Source organism: Lutra lutra, chromosome 12 (assembly GCF_902655055.1).
Source record: "Lutra lutra chromosome 12, mLutLut1.2, whole genome shotgun sequence".
In the NCBI taxonomy this organism is placed as follows: domain Eukaryota; kingdom Metazoa; phylum Chordata; class Mammalia; order Carnivora; family Mustelidae; genus Lutra; species Lutra lutra.
The window spans coordinates 72,809,473-72,829,783 of record NC_062289.1 but is presented as its reverse complement, the minus strand read 5'-3'; the positions used below and the strand labels follow the sequence as shown (position 1 = coordinate 72,829,783).

Here is a 20,311-nt window from a genome sequence, read left to right as displayed (position 1 = left end):
AAAGTTCAACTCCTGTTATATATCACAGGTGAGGAAATTCGGGCACGGTGGAGGGGAGAGGGATGTGCTTGAGATCTGTGAACTGTAGCACAGCCTCAGTGGGGACTCAGGCCTCTTAACTGTGGCTTTGCAAATCCATAGAAAAACCTGGCTTGTCAGACACATAGCAGGCTTGTGGAATGTAGTTTCTAGCCCTGCAGGGGAAAATCAATATGAGATGCCAGGCAAGAAAATCCAGCTTAGCTGTGAAATCGGTTTTCTGGAAGGTATCAAGGGTTGGGAGGGGGTGTAAAAAAAAGAAGAAAAAGAGGTACAAAGTCATACGCAGCTTCCATAAAAATCTTCTATTAACTGGCTTGTGATGCAGGGAGGGACAGGGGCCTGCGTCACTCAGGCTGTCTGCCTGGGAGCCTGGGACAGGTCAGGATTTGGCTTCTTTCAGTAGTTTTTACTAAGGGCCTACTATGTGGCAGGCAGGGTACTAAGGCTGAGTTGCAAGAGAGAATCAAAAAAGAGTAAGGTCAGGGCACCTGGGTGGCTCAGTGGGTTAAGCCTCTGCCTTTGGCTCAGGTCATGATCTTAGGGTCATGGGATCGAGCCAGGCATCGGGCTCTCTGCTCAGCAGGGAGCCTGCTTCCCCCTCTCTCTCTGCATGCCTCTCTGCCTACTTGTGATCTCTGTCAAATAAAAAAATAAAATCTTAAAAAAAAAGAAAAGAGTGAGGTCTGGATCTGGCCTCATGGAACTCATAGTCTAGAGAGGGTCATGACCAAACAGCAGCTATCATGAAATGTGCTGAATGAAGGTAAGCATGCTCTAAGAAAACAGAGAAAGGAAACATGACCTCTGGCTTCAGGGAGTCTAGTGGGGGTGGGAGGAGAGGAAATGGAGGCTCTTGGCGGGGGGCATTGGGGAGCACTGGATCTAGACCAGGGAAAATTCTTGGTCCACAGGAAAATTTCATATCATGCCAAGAAAGGGGGCCTGTGACTTTGGGCCCAGCCCTTACCTGGTCCTCTTCATCAGGCTGGGGGCTAAAGAGGAAAGAAGAGGGGAGCAAGGCAAAGGGGCCCGAGCTCATCCAAGTGGTTGGTGCCACTGGAAGGAGCACATCCCCTCTTTCTACACATATTTCCTGAGGGCCTACTAGGTGCTAGGACCTGTGCTGAGCCAGGCGTCCAGGGATGAATGAGAGAGGTCACAGTCCTTTCTGCCACACCCCATAGCTCCTGGTCCATCCAGTCCCTGGTTCTTGTGCTTAAGGTCCCACTGTAGGCTTCTGGTTATGTGGCTCCCTGGCAGGGCCAGCAAAACCTTGACAACTCTGCCCACCCAGGGTCCTCCTGGGGAGGACACAGGCAGGGACAGTGGAGCCTGGTGCCCTGGGCATGCCATCCAGGGAGGTGCAGTTTCGGCCACATGACCCCATTTAGAGCCAAGAAGGAAAAGTCAGGGGCAATGAATGCCAGCCAGGAAAAGACCCATCCGAGGCCCAGAACTCCAGTCAAGTCTGGAAACACGAGCAACAGTGGCTTTGGAGACTTTGGGGCGGGTGCTTCTTTGGCCTCTTACAAGATGACAGGGAGCCCAGGGACCATGTGGGCTCCCCTGAAGCCCAGCCACTTTCCCCCTCCTCACCTCTTCCAGCCTATCCTTCAAGGCCCAACTGGCCCTTGGGGTATGACTCCCACCTCTGAACTCCTAAAGGACTTGAGGAGGCAAAAAACTCTTCCTTTTGCAGGTGAGGAAACGGAGGTCCCAAAAGGCATAGCACCTTTCTCAAGGTCACCCAGCTTCTATCAGCCGAGCCAGGGCCAGAATACAGGTCTACCAACTCGAGTCTGCTCAGGTACTTCCTGTGTGATCCATCACAAGTAAGCCTCTTATCCTTGCCAAATCTTAATTCTGCATCCCAGGGATGAAATAAGATGATGACTAAAAGTGAACCTGGCACCTACTCAGCTCAACAAAGGAATCTTGTTTCTTTTCACTGCAGGACTTGTCAGAGCCTTTAACATGCTAATGTGCTCTGCGCCTCTCCAAGAAGCCAGGTGCACAGACTTTTTTTTTGGCCAGAGACCCTTTTCTGAGGGAGAACACTCATAATCTTCCAGATTATGAGTTTAGTCCAAAGGAGTTATGGGACCCCACCTTATACACACTGCCTCCTTCATTTGGCCCATGTGCCTGGCATCTACCCAACAGCCATCGTCCACCTCATCCCACTCCTAACAGACCCTCACTTGGTTCAGGTCTTTTGACCTTTCCCCCTTCTGCTGGAGGCCTGGACCTTGGCCCTGTGATCCAGCTCCCCACTGGGATGAGACTGGAGCTGAAGACTTGTGGGAAAGGCTTCCTGGTCTCTAAAAGAGATACAGGAAGATCTGGTCCAGACTTCCTCTTGGCACTGTCACTTCTGGAGGTTGCGGCTGAAACAGCTGCAGCTGCCCAGTGGCTTCAAAAGAACTAGCTCCGAGAGATGGCAAAGATGCTTCCTTGATGATGAGGCTGTACCACAGGTTAACCAAGCCTAGACTGCCCTACCTTGTAACTCCCTGTCATGCCAGGAAGAGATTTCCCTATTACTTGAGCCAGTGAGTGCAGCTATTTGATTTAACCACACACCTACCTTTTAACTCAAGTGTGACCTGCTTTGTGCTACTTTTCTCATGTGCTTGCTGACTGCCCTGCCCAGATTAGGACAGGCATCCCCACTGCGGTCCCTGTATGCCCCACCCCAGCACCTCTCCCACTCTGTTGCTACTCGTTTAATGGCCTGAGTCTTTCCCATGGTCTCTGTGCCATTTGAGAGCATGGCCCCGAGTGCCCTGCTCACCTTGTCTCCCTGGTGTCTAGCACAGGATCTGGAGCTAGTAAATCACTTAATAAATATTTGCTGAATGAATAAATAAATAATGAACACATAAATGGAGGCTTTGCCTCTTTGCAATCCCCAGCCCCCAGGCGACCCAACTTCACGAGTTTGGTAAACATTTGCCGCCCAGTCTCTCTGCCCAGCGGCTTGGAGTACCCTCGGAGCAAGTCATAGCCCTCCTCATCTGCCCCTTTTTCCATAGCAGGAGCTGCAAGGGTCATGCTGGTCTGGAACAGTGGCCGCTGATGCAGGATAACATCTCTAACCCGGGATCTGGGGATGTCGCAACGTGTGTGACTAAGCAGTTTACAACTGCTTCCTGTCCAGCCAGCCAGACAGCTTTTTTTTTTTTTTTTTTTAAGATTTTATTTATTTATTTGACAGACGGAGATCACAAGTAGGCAGAGAAGCAGGCAGAGAGAGAGGAGGGAGCAGGCTCCCTGCTGAGCAGAGAGCCCGATGTGGGGCTCGATCCCAGGACTCTGAGATCATGACCTGAGTTGAAGGCAGAGGCTTTAACCCACTAAGCCACCCAGGTGCCCCCAGCCAAATAGCTTTATAGCTGCCCTGCGCCCGCTCCCCGAAGCCGTCGGCCAGCTGAGCTTCTAGCATGAGATGGCCCTGGGGAGAGGGAGCCGCACGGGGCCCTCACTGAAGAAGCAGCTTGCAATTCTGCTGCCGGGGTTCCTATCATAAGAACGGGGCAGGTCTCTCACTGCCCCTCTCTAAACTTCACTGTCTCCATATGTATATAACAAGGGGGGGGCATAGCCTGTACTTGTCCTGCAGTTCCCAAATTCCCAGATTTTTTTTTTTTTTTAAAGATTTTACTCATTTTATTTGACAGACAGAGATCACAAGTAGGCAGAGAGGCAGGCAGAGAGAGAGGGGGGTGGGAAGCAGGCTCCCTGCTGAGCAGAGAGCCTGATGCGGGGCTCGAACCCAGGACCCTGGGATCATGACCTGAGCCGAAGGCAGAGGCTTTAACCCACTGAGCCACCCAGGTGCCCCCCAAATTCCCAGATTTTATGAACCAATACCATTTAAAGGAACCCTGGGGGCTAGCACAGTGTTGTCAATGTTTTACTTTGCCTTTTCTGTTGAACCATCATCACTACCGACTGACTCGTGGTCCCTCCAATGGGCCTCTACTCCAAAGCCAGGTCCTCTTTCCAAAGCATAAAATGTGTCAGCTCACGGACCATCACCATGCTCCCCATGATCTCGGGGTCACCGTCCCTGTTGTTTACTCTGCCCGGAAAGTTTCTCCTTGCCCGCTCTTTTCAGAATTGACCCTTTGACCCTTCCTCATCCTTCCGCTCTTGGTCCCATGTCATTTCCTCAGAGGAGCCTTCCTACTCAGATCAAATCCCTTACCGGAAGCTCGGAAGTCCGTACACCTTCACCTTATAGTGCCTGTTAGATCTGCAATGTTACTCTGCTTGTTTGAACAACTGATTACTGCAAACTCCACAGGGCCAGGGGCCGTGTCTGTTTCACTGCCCACTTATATCTCCAGCACCTAATAAATCCAGGGCCGAGTATGCCATAAGCACCAGGCAAATATTTGTTGAATGAATGAATAAATCATAAATGGGCTTTTCAATCCCAAAAAAGTAGAAAGGACATACACTAAAAATAAGTAGAAAGGCCTTAAAATAGAATGCGTTCACCCTCTGAAAAACTCACTTAGTATAGGCCCTTAATTTTCTCATTTTGTCACAGAACAGAGAAAATCACGTGGAAGGGCGGCTTCTAGAAGTACCGCTCGGCTCTATTGTCCAAAGATTTGACGGTTGACACATCCAAAGATATAAGAAGGGAGGAGGGGGACAGCTTAGGTTCCTCTGGCCTTTTGCTATCCACAAGGGGATTCATTTAAAAACCACCCCGTGCAGAGTCAGAGCTTCAGATGTAGCTATTAGAGAAGCTGGCCCTATCGCTTCTCGGCCTTTTGGCTAAGATCAAGTGTAGAAGCTGGCCCTGTCTGCTGGGAGTACAGAGGTCCTGGACTGCTCAGGCAGACCCTAAACTGAAACTCAGGCCAGTTCCATAAAGACGGAGCCTTTACTGTCTTTTGATTTTCTCTCTGCACATACAGAGTAGGGGAGCCTGGCACCCCCCAGCCCACTGTACTCACCTCCTGCCCTTGTGCACCCGGCTCAGGTCCACTGAGTCTCTGCTGAACACGTCAAACTCGTCATTCTGGAAGACGTTGTGACGAGATGTCAGCAGGGGAGTCGGGTCTGGCTTCACTTGCCTGGAAGTGACCCAGAAATCAATTTAAGGGGGACTGATTGGTAAGCTGATACCTACCTTGTGCCCTATGGACACCCACCACGTTACCTCCATCAGATTCTCCACTCCCCTTCAACAGCCACACGAGACGTGATCTAAAGCACTGCTCCGTCTGGCCCCTCCCTGGGGACACAGCCATCCCTCACTCAAGGCTCCCCCTCGGTCCCATGGGCTGGTCACATGGATTTTCTTCAAAGTTCCCTCCCTTACCGAACACTTGCAATAGTCTGACAAGATGGGTCCCTAAGAACACTCAACCCTTCTGTGCCTCAGTGCCCTCCTCTGTAAAATGGGCACAAAGTAGCTAAGGAACTTGTCCAGAGACGGAGCTAAGTTCATTCAAAAAACATAATTTGTTCATGGGAAAAACACCCATTTGTGTACCCATCAATGTGGCCCTGTGGGCCTTCCGAGAAGCAGTGGGCCAAACTCTGAAAGGGAGGTGTGAGGAAAGTGCGAAGCGCTGGCCATCCTCCCTTGGAAATTGACTGGAAAGGTGACAATGACAGGGGCAGGCTAGAAACTTCGGCATTCTGAAAGGCTCGGCAACCCCTTTGTCACATGCCACATTGGTGCTCCAGTGAGGTGCCGCTGTGCACACTCTCCGCCCTGCAGGGGGCACATGAGGACCCCCCTAGGGACCTAAAGTTTTGAGGTTTTCCAGAGGAGGCCATCATTTACATGGCTGGTAAATGCTACCATGGGCAAGAGACAGAGGGCTGAGTTCTGGCACAGGAGGGGGAAGCAGAGAACCCAAGAAGGGGCCCAGACAAGACCCCCAGAGTGCCTCCAGCCGGGGCCATGCCACAGCCTGGGCACCGGGAGCCACCTCCCACCTCTCTCTCCCACCTGTCTAGGCTGCGGTCCAGCTGGCTGAGGGCGGGGGCCAGCCGCTCCTCCAGGAAGTTGTTGATCACCTGCTCCGGGTCATAGCCGTAGTGCTCCAGGCAGGCCAGAATGAAGCCCTCACCGAGGTCCGGCAGCAGGTCCTTCACTTGGGAGATGAGCGAGTCCAGTTCCACACCACCTACGGGAGGGCCCAGGGCAGCTGCTGCCCCCATGCACTGTGGAGAAAGCTGGAGTGAAGGAGGGGAAGACCGGGCCAGGTGGGTGAGAGGGCCACAGGCCCTGAAAAGCACAGGACCAGGAATCCAGGGACCTGGTATGAGTCTTGGCCCTGCCACACCTGGGGTTCTGTGACTTACTGGCAGAGCTACTTCTGGCTGTGTGACTTTGGGCAGGGCACTTCCCCTCTCTGAACCCGAGCTCCTTCCATATAAAATAGGCCTACTACCACACACCTCATGGGGTTGTCTCAGATGGCTCGGAGAGAATCATTTACCCGAGGCACCGAGCACAGTGCATGGAGAAAACTAGACACTATGTAAATGGCCGTGGCCTCTACTCATCCTTAGCCAGCTCTAACAAGTTGATGGAGAGGAACAGCACTGGAGAGGAATGGCAATCACCAGCCCTGGACCATGGGGAGCTGCTCCCCTTTGATTATATTCCTTTTAAGAAGGGGGATTCAGTTCATATCCTGCTCCATATGACTGAATTCGGTTAGGCTTTTCATTTAAGGAAATTTGTAAATCAAACAAACAACAATAAGAATCATCCATGTCAGGGGTGCCTGGGTGGTTCAGTGGGTTGAGCCTCTGCCTTCATCTGGGGTCATGGTCTCGGGGTCCTGGGATCGAGCCCTGCATCAGGCTCTCTGCTTGGTGGGGGGCCTGCTTCCTCCTCCCCCTCTGCCTGCCTCTCTGCCTACTTGTGATCTCTGACTGTCAAATAAATAAATAAAATCTTAAAAAAAAAAAAAAAGAATTGTCCATATCTCTGCTAAGAAGCTCAAGTGGGGAAGAGTGTGGGAAAGGTGGCAAGGACTGTCATTTTCCAAGGCCCTGTGGCAGTCACGGGCCTGAGTCTAACAGGAAGGAGAATGGCATCTGTTAACAGAGCACAGAGGGCCGGCTGGGTTTGGGGCACTCCACACAACCCCTCTGGAAATCCCCACAAACTCGAGGAGGCAGGGATGGTGACCGTCCTCACTTATAGATGGGGAACAGAGGCTAGAAGGGAGTGACGGCCACACGGCTGGTGAGTGGCAGGAGCCGGGTACACCCCTGAGCTGCTGGACCCCAGAGACTGGGTCACCTTGATCCCCACATCACGCAGCCTCCCAACATGCAGGGAAGAGTCCTGGGCTCAGTGGTCCATCTGTACAGCTGTAGAGTGGGTGAGTTCTGGAAAAGCCTGGAGAGAAAGTGCTAGATTGGGGGCTTCGAAACTTGCTCAGTGGAGCTGTGCTGTGCCCCAGCAAGGAATCCAAGCTGGCCAAGCAGTGAGACCAGGCGCCGCTCTCCACTGCAGCCGAAGTAGCACCGCGGTGATCTATCTGCTCAGAGGAGCGCTCCAGGAAGGATTTCCCAAAGCTCCAGCACTTCACTTTAGAGGGGAGAAACTGGGGTTTTGGCAGCTGAAGCAACTTGCAGGACTCTCCAAAGGCAGCTCGAGGCTGTCAATTCCAAAAGAAACGCTTTTCTCTGAGAGCGGAAACAGAGTAGGGGGAGAGATTTCCCAGAAAGGGCAGGGGAAGCTGGTGAAAACGCTGCTGCAGACACACACCTCGCCTTCCTCTGAGTTTTCCAGACGTAAGGACGGTCCCCCAACGGCGTCTGCCAGCGCAATGACCCCATTAGGATCCTCAGCCGTTGGCGGGTCTTTAGCATCTGTGGCTTTCCGTCGGTCCACCCCTTCCCATGCACCCTCGACGGCCTGGAGAATGTAGGCAGTCCGCGTTTCGTCCCTGTTGACACGGGTTAAGGCGTCTCTCTCTTGGGGGCGGGGGCCTTCGCTGCCTCCCTTGCTCTGAGGCAGCATAGTTTCTCAATCCCTTTCTGGCACCTGACCCCGTGACTTGTGTTAGGGGCTATCTGAGCTGTACCCAGTGGGCATCATGGGCACCCGGGCTGCGTTGGGAAGCAGGCCAGGCCACGACCATCCTGGCCTTAAAACCCAGTGCCTCACACTCAGCAGAAAGCAGGTCTGGATGAAGACAGGGCCAGGGGCACCCTGGGATGTGACATCTGGGGGAGCCAGCAGTTCCTCCTCTGCACTGACCCCTAGGAGGAGGGCCTGATGTGGGTCCTGCCACCTGGCCTCCTGTCCAACTAGCTGAGGGCTTCCTACAAAGGCTAGGGGCCCGGCTCTCCGCTCAGCAGGGAGCCTGCTTCTCCCTCTCTCTCTGCCTGTTGCTCTGCCTGCTTGTGATCTGTCAAATAAATAAATAAAATCTTAAAAAAAAAAAAAAAAAGGCTGGGGGCCCAGGGGTTATCCCTGAGGCGAGCCTGAGCCACCTAACCCAGCTTCCAACATGGCCCACAGGCCCTCTTCCCTGTCCTTCCTCACTCTCTTACCACTCCAGCACTGCCAAGCCCGATGTCTGGGTGTTGCCCTAGATGCCCTCCTACCCCTTCTAAACTGCACCCCCACTGGCCATACCTGGATGCCAGCCACAGCATCCCCATCAGCCCCTGGGCCTCACAGAGGTCCCAGGCCAGTCTGTTCTCTTCCCAGTGCCAGACAGAGGTTTTCCAAAGTATAAAACTGACCCTGTTACTCCCCGTTTCACACCTTTCCATGACACCCCAGTGCTTGTAGGACAGAGTCCAAACTCAGTGAGAGTCGTCCTGGAGCCATGCAGGTCTGCTCACCTACCATGTGATAGTTTCTTCCTGCTAGACCCTGGTCCCCCCAACCCCATACCCCCAAGCCACACAAAATGTCTCAGAGCTCCTCAGAAGGGCCTCTCTGTCCTCCACCTACTGGGAACACTTAGCCCTGGTCTTGGCCTCCTCCATTCTCTTCTGCTGTTCTCAGATCAGACAGCACTTCTGTCTCATAGCCTTACCCCGAGCTTGCTTGTTTCCTTGTCTGTCTCCCTTCCTGCTATGAGGTCTGTGAGAGCAGGGCTGAGTCCATGTTGGTCACACAGGCCCAGACACTCAGTAAACACCTGCAGAACGCAGGCCTCTGACCCCACCCAGCTCTGAGGACCAGAGTAGTCATCTCCTCCAGAGATGGGGCTGGGACTTTGGCAGGCATTCTGGAGACCCATGGGTTGTAGCTGGCCGACCCGTGGGTTCTGGAGCTAAACCTCCCTCCGCTCCCCGGGGTCCTTGCAGCCCATCTCCAACTTGGTCAGGCCAGGTCCTGTCCTAGAGGCTGTGGGAGAAGGATACAAGACTGCGGAGGCCTGCTGGAGCAAGCTGACATCATCGGCCACAGGGAAGAGTGCGTCGTAGTCCCGGAGGAACCTGCTGGCCAGGGAGCAGACAGAAGGGACAAGGCTGGGGCAACACAGGCGCTGGTCTGCTGCCCAACCAAGAACCTCAGACCAGGATAAGCATTTGGCAGAAGCTGTAATATGCAAGGCCTCGTGCCCACCGGTCCCAGCTCGACTGCACTCACCTCTTCTCCTGCAGCAAGGAGCTGAAGATCTGAAGGAACTCTTCAATGAAGCCCTGAATATTGTCACAGCTGGAACAGGACAGCAGGGCAGATGAGTTCGCTTGATGCAAATGATCTGGAACTTCCCTCCCTGCTCCTCTGCAAAGCCTCAGGCCAGTGAGAGGGAAGAGGCACGGGTCTCTTTTTCCCATCTTTGCTCAACCAGGAAGGGGGCAGAGGAAATGAGGGGGACACCTCTGCTGGCCTAGCCACCTAGGCAGCTGCTCCCAAGGGCTCACCTGCTTTCCAGGACAGGGAGAAGGCAGATCTGGTTTATGAGGATGTGAAAAATCTCCAGTAGCTTCTTCCTAGAATGGGACAGCCTCTGCCACAGGTCCCCTAGCAGCCTTTGAAGGCCAAAGAAAGAGAGGGAAGAGAAAAAAAAATAGAGATTAAGGAGATTAAAAAGGCCCGGAGGGAGCTTATTCTCAATAGTTGCAGGTGTCCCTCCCCAGGGCTGAGAACGTGTCACAATGCGCTGTGGATAGCAGTTGGCAAAAGGCTACAGGCCCCAAGAGGCCAGTGGATTCCCCGGCTGCTTCTCTGTAAACAGTGGGTGGGAAACCGGCCCACCAATTACTAAGAGGTTAGAGCAACAGCAGAGGGGGAAAAGCCTAGGATGCTGGGGCTGGGAGGCTGCTAGGCAGGGACACTCCATGGGGCTACCCCCACGTTCTTAGAGATGGGGACGCTGAAGCCCGGGGAAAGCAGGGCCTCTCTCCCTGACGACAAGGCACTTAGTTTTGTCCCCTGCTCACTTGCTGTCTTCAAGCCTCCTCTTCTTCATTGCGGACTCCAGTTCAGGAATTGCGATTTCATAAAAGGAAGCTACTCTGTGAGGGCACACATGGGGAGAGGGTGGGGTTAATTCCTAAACACCACACTTCATCAGAAAAATCAACAGCAACCCATGGGAAGGGGAAAGGCCCATTTCTTGCTCCCGGAACCAGCCTGGCTCTTCCCCCAAGCTCACCCCATATTGGGCCCCACTGTGGCTGGTCCAGGAAGAGCCACGTGAGAAGTGACCTGTACCTCCTGTCCCCTTTCACCTGGGAAACTGAGGCCCAGACAGGCTCCTTCTCACTGAGGTTTGCAAAACAAACACGATCACTCTTTTTGTTTGCTCAAACCTGCCAGGAGCTCCCCACCTCCCATGACATCGAACTCTTAACAACTCTCTCTGGTACCATGCATAGCTAGCATGGAGCAGCCAACTTTGCTTCTCACCTCAGCAACATCACACCTACCCTCTTCCCAACTCAGATTCCAATTCCCTGTCCCAGCCACACGTTTCCTGGTGATGCTCACCATGTGATAACTCCTTCCAGGAACTAGGTGCCCAGCACCCAATATATGTTACCCTTACAACTTAAAATGTAGCCGCTTCTCTTCTGTGGTCAAATTCTTCCTCTGAATATCTTAGGCTTCCCAAAGCCAGAACTGTAACCTCTGGGCCTAAGACCACTGCTGAATTTGAAGCAGGTACTCTGCAAACACTTTACTACCCACTGACTGGGTTCTGGCAGCTTCTACGCTAGTGTAGTCCCATACACAGCAGAGGTTAACTGGGCCCAAAGAGGCAGGGTTTCTAGGTCCACGGCATGGCACCCAGAAGAAGACAGAGGGGGCAGTCTGGCCCAAGCAGATTCAGGTGTTGCCAGGATACATGGCTGGTGGGAGGGTAAAGTGGAACAACCCCTTTGGGGGGCCATTTGGCGAGATCTAGGAGAATTTAAAATACCCAAACCATCTGTTCTTGTGATTCTACTTCTAGGAATATATTCCTCAGATGTACTTGCAAAGGTGCAAAATGATGTATGTGCATGTAACATTTTTCTGGAATAGCAAACAACTGAAAAAAATCTGAAGGTCAGTCTATGGGGTCTGGTATTCCATACAGTACAACGGAATTCTATCCAGCTGCACCAAAGATGGAGGTTGCTTTGTGTACTGACACACATTAATTTGAAAAATAAAATGTATCAAGCCTCTAGAACTGTGGGAAATAAACTTCTATCACTGAACAAATAAATTATTTAATTAAATAAAATGCAAACAGTACATATAGTACTCATAATAGGTCAGCAGTTAATTTAAAAGGCAGGGGGTGGGGGTGGGCACCTGGGTGGCTCAGTCCGATAAGCATCTGACTCTTGGTTTCAGCTCAGGTCTCATTTGCAAGAGTGTGGGGTCGAGCCCCACACTGGGCTCTGCGCCCAACAGGGAGTCTCCTTGAGATTCTCTCTCTCCCTCTGTCCCCACCCCTGCTTGTGCTCTCCATAAAATAAATAAAATCTTCAAAAAATAAATAAATGAAAGGATGAGGGGGTTGATATGTAATATGTGTATCTCTGGAAAACACCACCAAAAAACCCTAACAACAATGGTGGTGTGTGAAAACGGGACTGGGGAAGGGGAAGAGGTAGACTGCATTTTATGTATTCATATATATATTTTACTTTTATTATTATTGGTTTTACTTATTTTAAGTAAGCTCTAGGCCAAATGTGGGGCTTGAACTCATGACCTAGAGATCAAGAGTTGCATGCTCTACTGACTGAGCCAGGTGCCCCTCATTATATATTTTGAGTTTTAAGCCACGTGAATGATTATTTTTTCATAAAATTACGTGACAAAGAGTTACTCAGATATACTTGAGGATGTCTGGGAGGAAGGAGGTTGTCCTGAGAGGATTAGCCACAGAGCTGTTTGGTGGCTGTAGACCCTTCCAGAAAGTTGCGGGCACTGAGATGGCTGCGTTTGCTCAGCGGGCGTTCCTGGCCTCTAACAGAGTGAGAACACGCTGGGCCAGCCCGGAGCTGTTAGTGGGTCAAAGGCAGTGTCACTTGTAGTCAACCCTGTTTTCCTTTCTTCCTCCCTCCTCACTCTAACATGGGTGGAGCCGCTCCCGGGCCTTCACTGTCCCTTGCAGGAAAGTCAGTTCTTCCAAAAATTACCCTGTTTCCAAAGACCCTTTCAAAAGCAATCTGTTACCATGTTTGGGAAGATGCTTTAACAAAACAGAAAAATGCCTATGGGGGCACCTGGCTAGCTCAGTCGGTAGAGCATGTGATTTTTTTTTTTTTTTAAGATTTTATTTGTTTATTTGACAGATAGAGGTCACAAGTAGGCAGAGAGGCAGGCAGAGAGAGAAGGGGAAGCAGGCTCCCTGCTGAGCAGAGAGCCCGATTCGGGGCTCGATCCCAGGACCCTGGGATCATGACCTGAGCCGAAGGCAGAGGCTTTAACCCACTGAGCCACCCAGGTGCCCCAGAACATTCTTGATCGTGGGTTTGTGAGTTTGAACCCCACACTAGGGGTAGTTTACTTAAAAAAAGAAAAGAAAAGAAAATGCCTATAGTAAGTGAAGATAAGCAGGATACAAAATCCTAAAAACAGCATGATCCCTCATAGTGATTTTAATTTTTTACCTTTGGAGATTTTCCAAATTTCCCATGAGCATTTGCCATTTTATTTTATTTTAGTTTTTTTTAAGATTTTTATTTATTTATTTGACAGACAAAGATCACAAGTAGGCAAAGAGGCAGGCAGAGAGCGAGAGAGGAAGGGAAGCAGGCTCCCTGCTGAGCAGAGAGCCCAACTCGGGGCTCGATTCCAGGACCCTGAGACCATGACCTGAGCCGAAGGCAGAGGCTTAACCCACTGAGCCACCCAGGTGCCCCGCATTTGCCATTTTAACCATGAGAAAAGATACCTTTTCAAAAAGGGGACGGCAGAGCACCTGGGTGGCACAGTTGTTAAGCCTCTGCCTTCCACTCAGGTCATGATCCCAGGGTCTAGGGATCAAGCCCCGCATCAGGTCTTCCTGCTCAGCTGGAAGCCTGCTTCTCCCTCTTCCACTCCCCCTGCTTGTGTTCCCTCCCTCGCTGTGTCTCTGTCAAATAAATAAATAAAATCTTTAGAAAGGGGGGGCGGATTGCCACAGGCCTATCCTAACCCCTTTCTTCAGGTGAAGTGCCGACTGGTGCTTTATTCTAACATCCTCTGGGACGCTAATTAGTCCTCACGTGCGACCTTCTCGAGCTGAGGGGACCCAGGAGGGGTTAGAACACCAGCTGCCCTCTCTGACACAGGTCAGTGCTAGATACATATTTTGTTGAATGGGTGAGTAAAACGACTGAATGGGCTGGTGGCTGAGTACACAGAGTTGGGCAGCTCCCAGGAGCTCCTGCAAACACTGGGGAGATGTCTGGCAAGAGTGACAGCCATAGGCCACTGAGAACAGGCCAGCACTACCCCCACATCGTTCCCAGGCAACATGCAGGTTACCAGCCCAGGCCTGTGCACCCCTTCATCACTGCACAAGGAACAGACAGATGCCTGTAAAGCTAAGTGTGCAAGGAGGGTCTCCCTCCCTACATCTTTCCTCATCCTGGCAGGATCTTTCTATAACTCCTTTGGATAAAAGCTCCCAGTGGCTCCCTATTGCCTACAGAATAGAAGCCCCACTCCCTGCCAGTGACGTCAGGGATCCTCACAATCCAGCTTTTACCAACCTCTTCAGAGTGTCTCTTGTTAGCTGCTCCTTTTCCTGCTGCTCTGGGCCCTGCCTCATCCCACTCCACTCCCTGGCTCTCCCTGGACACCCTCTGGGGTTTCTTACCCTCGTTCTGCCTGCTGGAGTAATCCTTCCGTCTGGAAGGTTCCCGTCCATTCTCACTTAAAGGCCATCATGAAACCTCTTACTTCACCAGATGGAATTTCGCCTCCCTCCTCTGTGTTCCCAGAGTGCTTCATAATATGGCCACAGCAGCCGGCCCCACATGTGAGCTTATCTGCTTGTTTCTTTGAGTGTGCTCTGCTTGAGACCAGATGCTGAAGTCCTCAGACCCGTTTGTTTTTTTTTTTAAGATTTTATTTATTTATTTGACAGGAAGAGAGAAAGAGCGAGAGAGAGCACAAGCAGGGGGAGCAGCAGGCAGAGAGAGAGGGAGAAGCAGGCTCCCCGCTGAGCAGGGTGCCCGATGTGGGGACTTGATCCCAGGACCCTGGGATCATGACTCAAGCCAAAGGCAGACATTTAACCATCTAAGCCTCCCAGACGCCCTCCTCAGACCACTTCTTATGATCTGTTACTCCTTTGTGCCTGCCCATGAGAGGGGCTTTGAAACCAAGGAACTGAACTTGGGTTTTTTTCTCCCTTATCTAGTTCTTAGCCAAAAATGGGAACGCTTGGGGTGCCTGGGTGGCTCAGTTGGTTAAGCGACTGCCTTCAGCTCAGGTCATGATCCCAGGGTCCTGGGATCAAGCCCTGCATCGGGCTCCCTGCTCAGTGGGGAGCCTGCTTCTCCCCCTCCCTCTGCTGCTCTGCCCGCTTGTGTCTCTTGCTCTCTCTGTCAAATAAATAAGTAAAATATTACAAAAAAAAAAAAAGGAATGCTTCTAAAATGCAGGTTCCATGGCACCTGGGTGGCTCAGTCGCTAAGCATGTAACTTCTGCTCAGGTCATGATCATAGGGTCCTATGATCAAGCCCTGCATCAGACTCCCTGCTCAGCAAAGAGTCTGCTTCTCCCTCTCCCTCTGCTCCTACCCCCTGCTTGTGCTTGCTCTTGCTCTCTCTCTCTCAAATAAATTTTTAAAAGTCTTAGGAGAAAAAAAGATAAAATGCAGGTTCCACACAAGCAAGAGCCTTACCTGTCTTCTTCACTACTGTATCCCCAGGCTGGAAGAACGCCTGGCACATTCTAAGTACCCAGTAAATATCTGCTGAATGAGGATGTCAACTAGCACCCCTACTTGAGGAGTTGGAATTACTGCTGTACCTGTAACAGAAGTCGTGTTTCTGGAAGGTTTGGCAAGCCAAGGGGAAGATATCCAGAAAGGCCCAGAGCGTTGTGCAGGTATCACAAAGGTAGAGAACAATGTCTTTTAATTCCTGTTGCCAAAAGAAAACACTGCATTATTTTCCTCCACCCCCATACACAGCTCTGTGGTGGGTATGAGACAAAGTTGACAAAACCAGTGGGAGCCAACAGGCAGCTGCCTTGGGCGGGCAGGGAGGTGGGAGGGGGAGAGATCATTGGAGGTCTGTGTGAAGACTGGCTGGTCCGTCTCTAGCAGCACGATCTGGACCAGTTACTCAATCTTCTTACCTCAGGTCTTGCTACCTTAGCTCCGACGGGCACCCACCCAGTGATCTGGGGTTACTTCTAGTTCTAGCATAATACAGTTCTCTCTTCTGGGCTGAAGGACCTGAAGACAATGCCTGTGGTCCTACATAGAAGGTACGTCCCACTGAGGACAAGAATATCAAGTCCATACAGAACACGGAGTATATTCTTACATGTGTTCCAGAGTCTCTTGACCACTCTGAAAGGCAGGCTGAGCAGCTGTTCGGATCTCTATCGTACAGATTAGGAAACTGAGGTTTAGGCAGGTAAAATGACTTGTTCCCACAGAACTTGGTGTGCCTCCTTCTGAAATACCTGTTTAATGCCCATTTTCCCACGAGGTTGTGAGTTCCGATAGGGCAGCCGATGGCTGCCTCTTTCTTGCTCTATCGCCGGTGTTTAGCATAAGGCCTGACACAGGTCTGTGTTCCTTATTTACCTCTGGCTTAGACTGCAAGTCCCATGCCTGCTTCTGCCCTGCTGCTTTACCCTGAAGGCTCAGCACCTGCTGGAGCCTCCTCAGTACAAATTTGTGGACCCAACAAAGGGCTCGATGAATAACACGAATGAGCTCATTGTGCTGAGCTAAGTGAAGACTGAACCTCCCTCTCGGAACTCTAGTTCTCTGTTCCTTCCACTGCCTCATAAAGAAGCTCCCAGAGAAAAATTCAAAGACTGCTAAAATGCTCTAAGTCTATGTGATGGGACTAGCTGCTTCTGGAGTTGGGGAAAAGGGTCACGAGCAGGGGAAGGAGCTGTGGGGTCCTCTGCTGGCCAAAAACAGGCTGGGCTGAAGGGCAACCTCACCAGGAGAGGCATGTCGCTGGGGGTCAACCGGCCCCTCTCCTCGAGCTTCTGGGGTGTGGCGCTGGCCCCGTCCCCTTGCAAACCACAGTGCTGGAGGATATTGCTGAAAACCTGTGAAACACAAGAAGGGGTCCTCCTACATCCTGTCGAACCAGCAGCTAGGACCCCTGACCTGCAGTCGGGGATTGGCGATCTGGAAGCTGCCTTGGAATCTTTCGAGTATGGGCCAGTGTTTCCAAGAAACCAGCTGAGAGAACGCCAGGACACAGGGTTAAAGTGGAAACGATAAAATCGCGATGATGGGGGTTATTCTTCTTACAGGATTGTGGGGAGGATTAAAAACTCAAAATGTAAAGGGGCACCTGGCTGGCTCAGTTATGGCTATTGATCTTGGGGTTGTGAGTTTAAGCCCTATGATGGGGGCTCAAATTAAAAAAAAAAAATTATTTTTAGTAAAACTAAAAAACAAACAAACAAAAAAAAAAAACATGTATGAAAAGCCCCCAGAATCCTACAGAAATTATCTGAATGAATATGCTGGGCAAGTGTATGGTAATGAACATTTAAGATACACTTTCAACAATATATGTTTTGGATTCTCTGGAGATGGCAATTTATGGAAATATACTGAAATAAAAAACAAATCAACGGTGTGAAGAAAACACCCCATCGTAAAATCACGTAAGTTCTGAATTCATTGTACCATCTATAAGGAAGCTAGCACATAACTACGCTAAATGTTATCGTGAATAGTAGAGTCTCTTGGTGGTGGGATGAAGGGTTAATCTTCGGTTTTTTGTTTTTTATTGGTTGTTTATATTTTCCAAGTTTTCTACAATGAACATTATTATATTCTAAAAACAGTTTTATAGACTTTTAAAACTCTTATTTAGCAACACAGGCCTCTTAAAGGGGTGTCCTTAGAGGCTCGTGGCTGTTGGTAAACAGCACACAATTTAAGCTCTTTTTGTATGAGTGCTAGACAGCCCTTAGATTCCAGTTCTGTTCAAGTGGGGGAAAGGGCAAATTTGAAAGGGTGTGCTGAGGCACAAGACCCAGAGACTGTCTGGAGATGGGGCTAGAGAGGGGTGGGGAGTAAACATTTCTCCACGCTATTCTAAGAAAGTCCAGGGCCATGCCATCGGGTTGGGGAGGGGATCTGGGCAGGGATGAGAGCTGGTACCTGAAGGATGGTGGGCATGGTTTCATCCAGGTCATTATAGTAACTGGGCTGCTGCGTAAAGATGTTTCCTGAAAAGAGAAAAGAAAGGTAGGGATTGGGAAAAGAGGGTGGGGGAGGGGAGGACACATTACAAATGGTTGCCAGCATGTTCTGTGACCTTTCTCCCCTTTCTTAAACCTGTCTGCACTAGAGCAGTCCTGGCCCCAGGCCCTGCTGGCACAGAGCTTTGGCCCAACCTGGAAACTTCCCCAGCACGTGGGAGGACTTTACTCAGTACAATTTAACCTTTTAAGCACCTCTGCCTAGCGAATTACATCAAAGGCCTACTCTGGGAGCAACTGGGTGGCTCAGTCGGTTAAGTGTCTGCCTTCGGCTCAGGTCATGATCCCAGGGCCCTGGGATTGAGATCCGTATCGGGCTCCCTGCCCAGTGGGGAGTCTGCTTCTCCCTCTGCTTCTGCCCCTGTTTGCATTCTCTCTCGCTCTCTAATTTAAAAAAAAAAAAAAGAAAGATGGGGCGCCTGGGTGGCTCAGTGGGTTAAGCCGCTGCCTTCGGCTCAGGTCATGATCCCAGGGTCCTGGGATCGAGCCCCGCATCGGGCTCTCTGCTCAGCAGGGAGCCTGCTTCCTCCTCTCTCTCTGCCTGCCTCTCTGCCTACTTGTGATCTCTCTCTGTCAAATAAATAAATAAAATCTTTAAAAAAAAAAAAAAAGAAAGAAAGAAAGAGGAAAAAAAAAAAGGCCTGCCCTGGTCAAACCAGCTCATGCTGACGTCCCCAAGGAGTGATCATACTTGGGCACCGTGCCTTGGATGACAGCATTGGCTTTGGAAGTGGGAGTTAGTCATCCAGGAAAATCAGGAGATATGATCTCTTTGCTCAAGAAACCTGGATGCTACAATCCAGGACTCTTGCCAGGCCACGCCTCTAATAATGTGAAGAGACTCTAGGGAGAAATTTGTTTGGAAATTCTCTTACCCTCTGCTTTTGAATACGTTAGCCATATTAACCTACCCTCCTCCAAGGGGAGAGGCCTGGAAGGGACCTAGAGACAGGTTTACCACGCATTTGCAGTTGTTCCTATAAAACAAAGCTCCTTTCCAAATGTTTACTACCTCCGAACGCTGCTGCTGCTGTGAGTGCATAGGCTAGAGCATATGGTAACTGGAACAGAGACCAAGTGTTCCGGCTGCCCAAATGGCAAGGGAAGAAGGGAAAATCATAGCTAGCCAGGAGACATGCTGATGCAAAATACCAACACCTTTAAGAAGAGGCCAGGGTTCTTCAGCCCACCACAATCCTAATGGCTAAGGCTGGCTGTCAGGCTCTGCTGAATTCTAGGCATCCTTTGTCTTTGGGCAGGTTGGTCCTTGGTTTCCTTAATGAAAACCAAGGGAAGCCCTTGCCCCATCCTTGAGGATATGAAAATCCATGGGATCAAAGCCCAGATGGGACTGGGTGAGGAAGCAAGTCACTATGTAGCCGGACTTTCTGTAAACGATTTCTTGGATTCCCCTTCATTCCTTGACTCCACAAAGCAGAGTTTTCCAAGCACAAGCTCGCTCAGGGTATCCCACCTTCAGAAGGGTGCTGATCCCTCAACCTGTGAAGGTACTCCCTGACCATCTGTGGCTGCCTCCTACTCTTGACAGCAAGCAGGGACTGAGCTGTCTCCCCACCAACTTCTGTTCTTTCTCATAAAACCCTCCCAGCCAATGGCATCCTCAAGGTCAAGTCTGAACTCCCGACTGGAGCACAGAGGGCCATGTGAGATCTGGCCAGGAAAGCACCTCCACGCACCCTCTCTCCATTTCCTGGGCTTCATTCTCTCTTGTACCTCCTCAACCTCAGAGAACAAGCCCTGTCCCCTCCCCTTGCCTGGAGTGACCTCCCAGAGTTGAGTCTACCATAGGGCAGGTGTCACCTCCTCCAGGCAGTGCCTCCTGACTCAGGCGTCAGGAGCCGGTCTCCCCCACAGTACCATACGGTAGACCCCACTGCGCCCTAACCACCTGACCTGGGGTAGGGCACTCTTTCATAATCCTTCTAGTGCTTATATCTGAGTAACAGGGATGTTTTACAAGCATCAAAACAGATAACATTTCACAACTGACCCTTTCCTCTCCTTTATCTGATCCAGTGATGGTGAAGATCTGACTTGCAATCTCTTAAAGAAACAATTAAGAAGTAAGGGACAATGGCGGCATCCTTCTCAGACTAAAGCAGTTCAGAAACCCAGGGTGAAGGGAAGGGATTGCCAAAGAGATCAGTGTAGTCCTCGATGGCACCAAGGCCTGACGTACTCCTGCTTTCACAAAGTGCCTCCAAGAGTGTAACTGCAAGGCCCTGCTTGCAAAATCACACTTCCTGATTCAGAACACCAATCTTGAGGTTAAAAAAAAAGTAAGGTGTGTTTGTGCAGGAAGGTTGAGGGGGGTGGGAGGGTACCTGGTAAGGACTGGGTTTCTGCCCAAAGGACAATCGGCCAGTCCCCTTGTTCCCTCC

The 20,311-nt window shown here is 50.9% G+C and overlaps 1 protein-coding gene across 13 annotated transcripts in view; it reads right to left on the bottom strand.

The window, feature by feature from the left end:
* ASCC2 (activating signal cointegrator 1 complex subunit 2) overlaps nt 1-20,311 on the bottom strand; it is a 42,528-nt gene that overhangs the window by 7,301 nt on the left and 14,916 nt on the right. For 4 of the 13 annotated variants that reach the window (XM_047697143.1, XM_047697153.1, XM_047697152.1 and 1 more), the window contains 10 exons: nt 17,809-17,876; nt 16,626-16,736; nt 15,471-15,583; nt 10,444-10,518; nt 9,925-10,032; nt 9,647-9,793; nt 9,418-9,495; nt 7,802-7,982; nt 6,023-6,249; nt 5,016-5,135 (listed from right to left, as the gene is read on the bottom strand). In XM_047697143.1, the coding sequence (XP_047553099.1) occupies nt 5,016-5,135; nt 6,023-6,249; nt 7,802-7,982; nt 9,418-9,495; nt 9,647-9,793; nt 9,925-10,032; nt 10,444-10,518; nt 15,471-15,583; nt 16,626-16,736; nt 17,809-17,876 (1,228 nt within the window). The remainder of the gene's footprint in view (nt 1-5,015; nt 5,136-6,022; nt 6,250-7,801; nt 7,983-9,417; nt 9,496-9,646; nt 9,794-9,924; nt 10,033-10,443; nt 10,519-15,470; nt 15,584-16,625; nt 16,737-17,808; nt 17,877-20,311) is intronic. The other 9 variants (XM_047697149.1, XM_047697154.1, XM_047697156.1 and 6 more) reach the window with 7 other exon arrangements.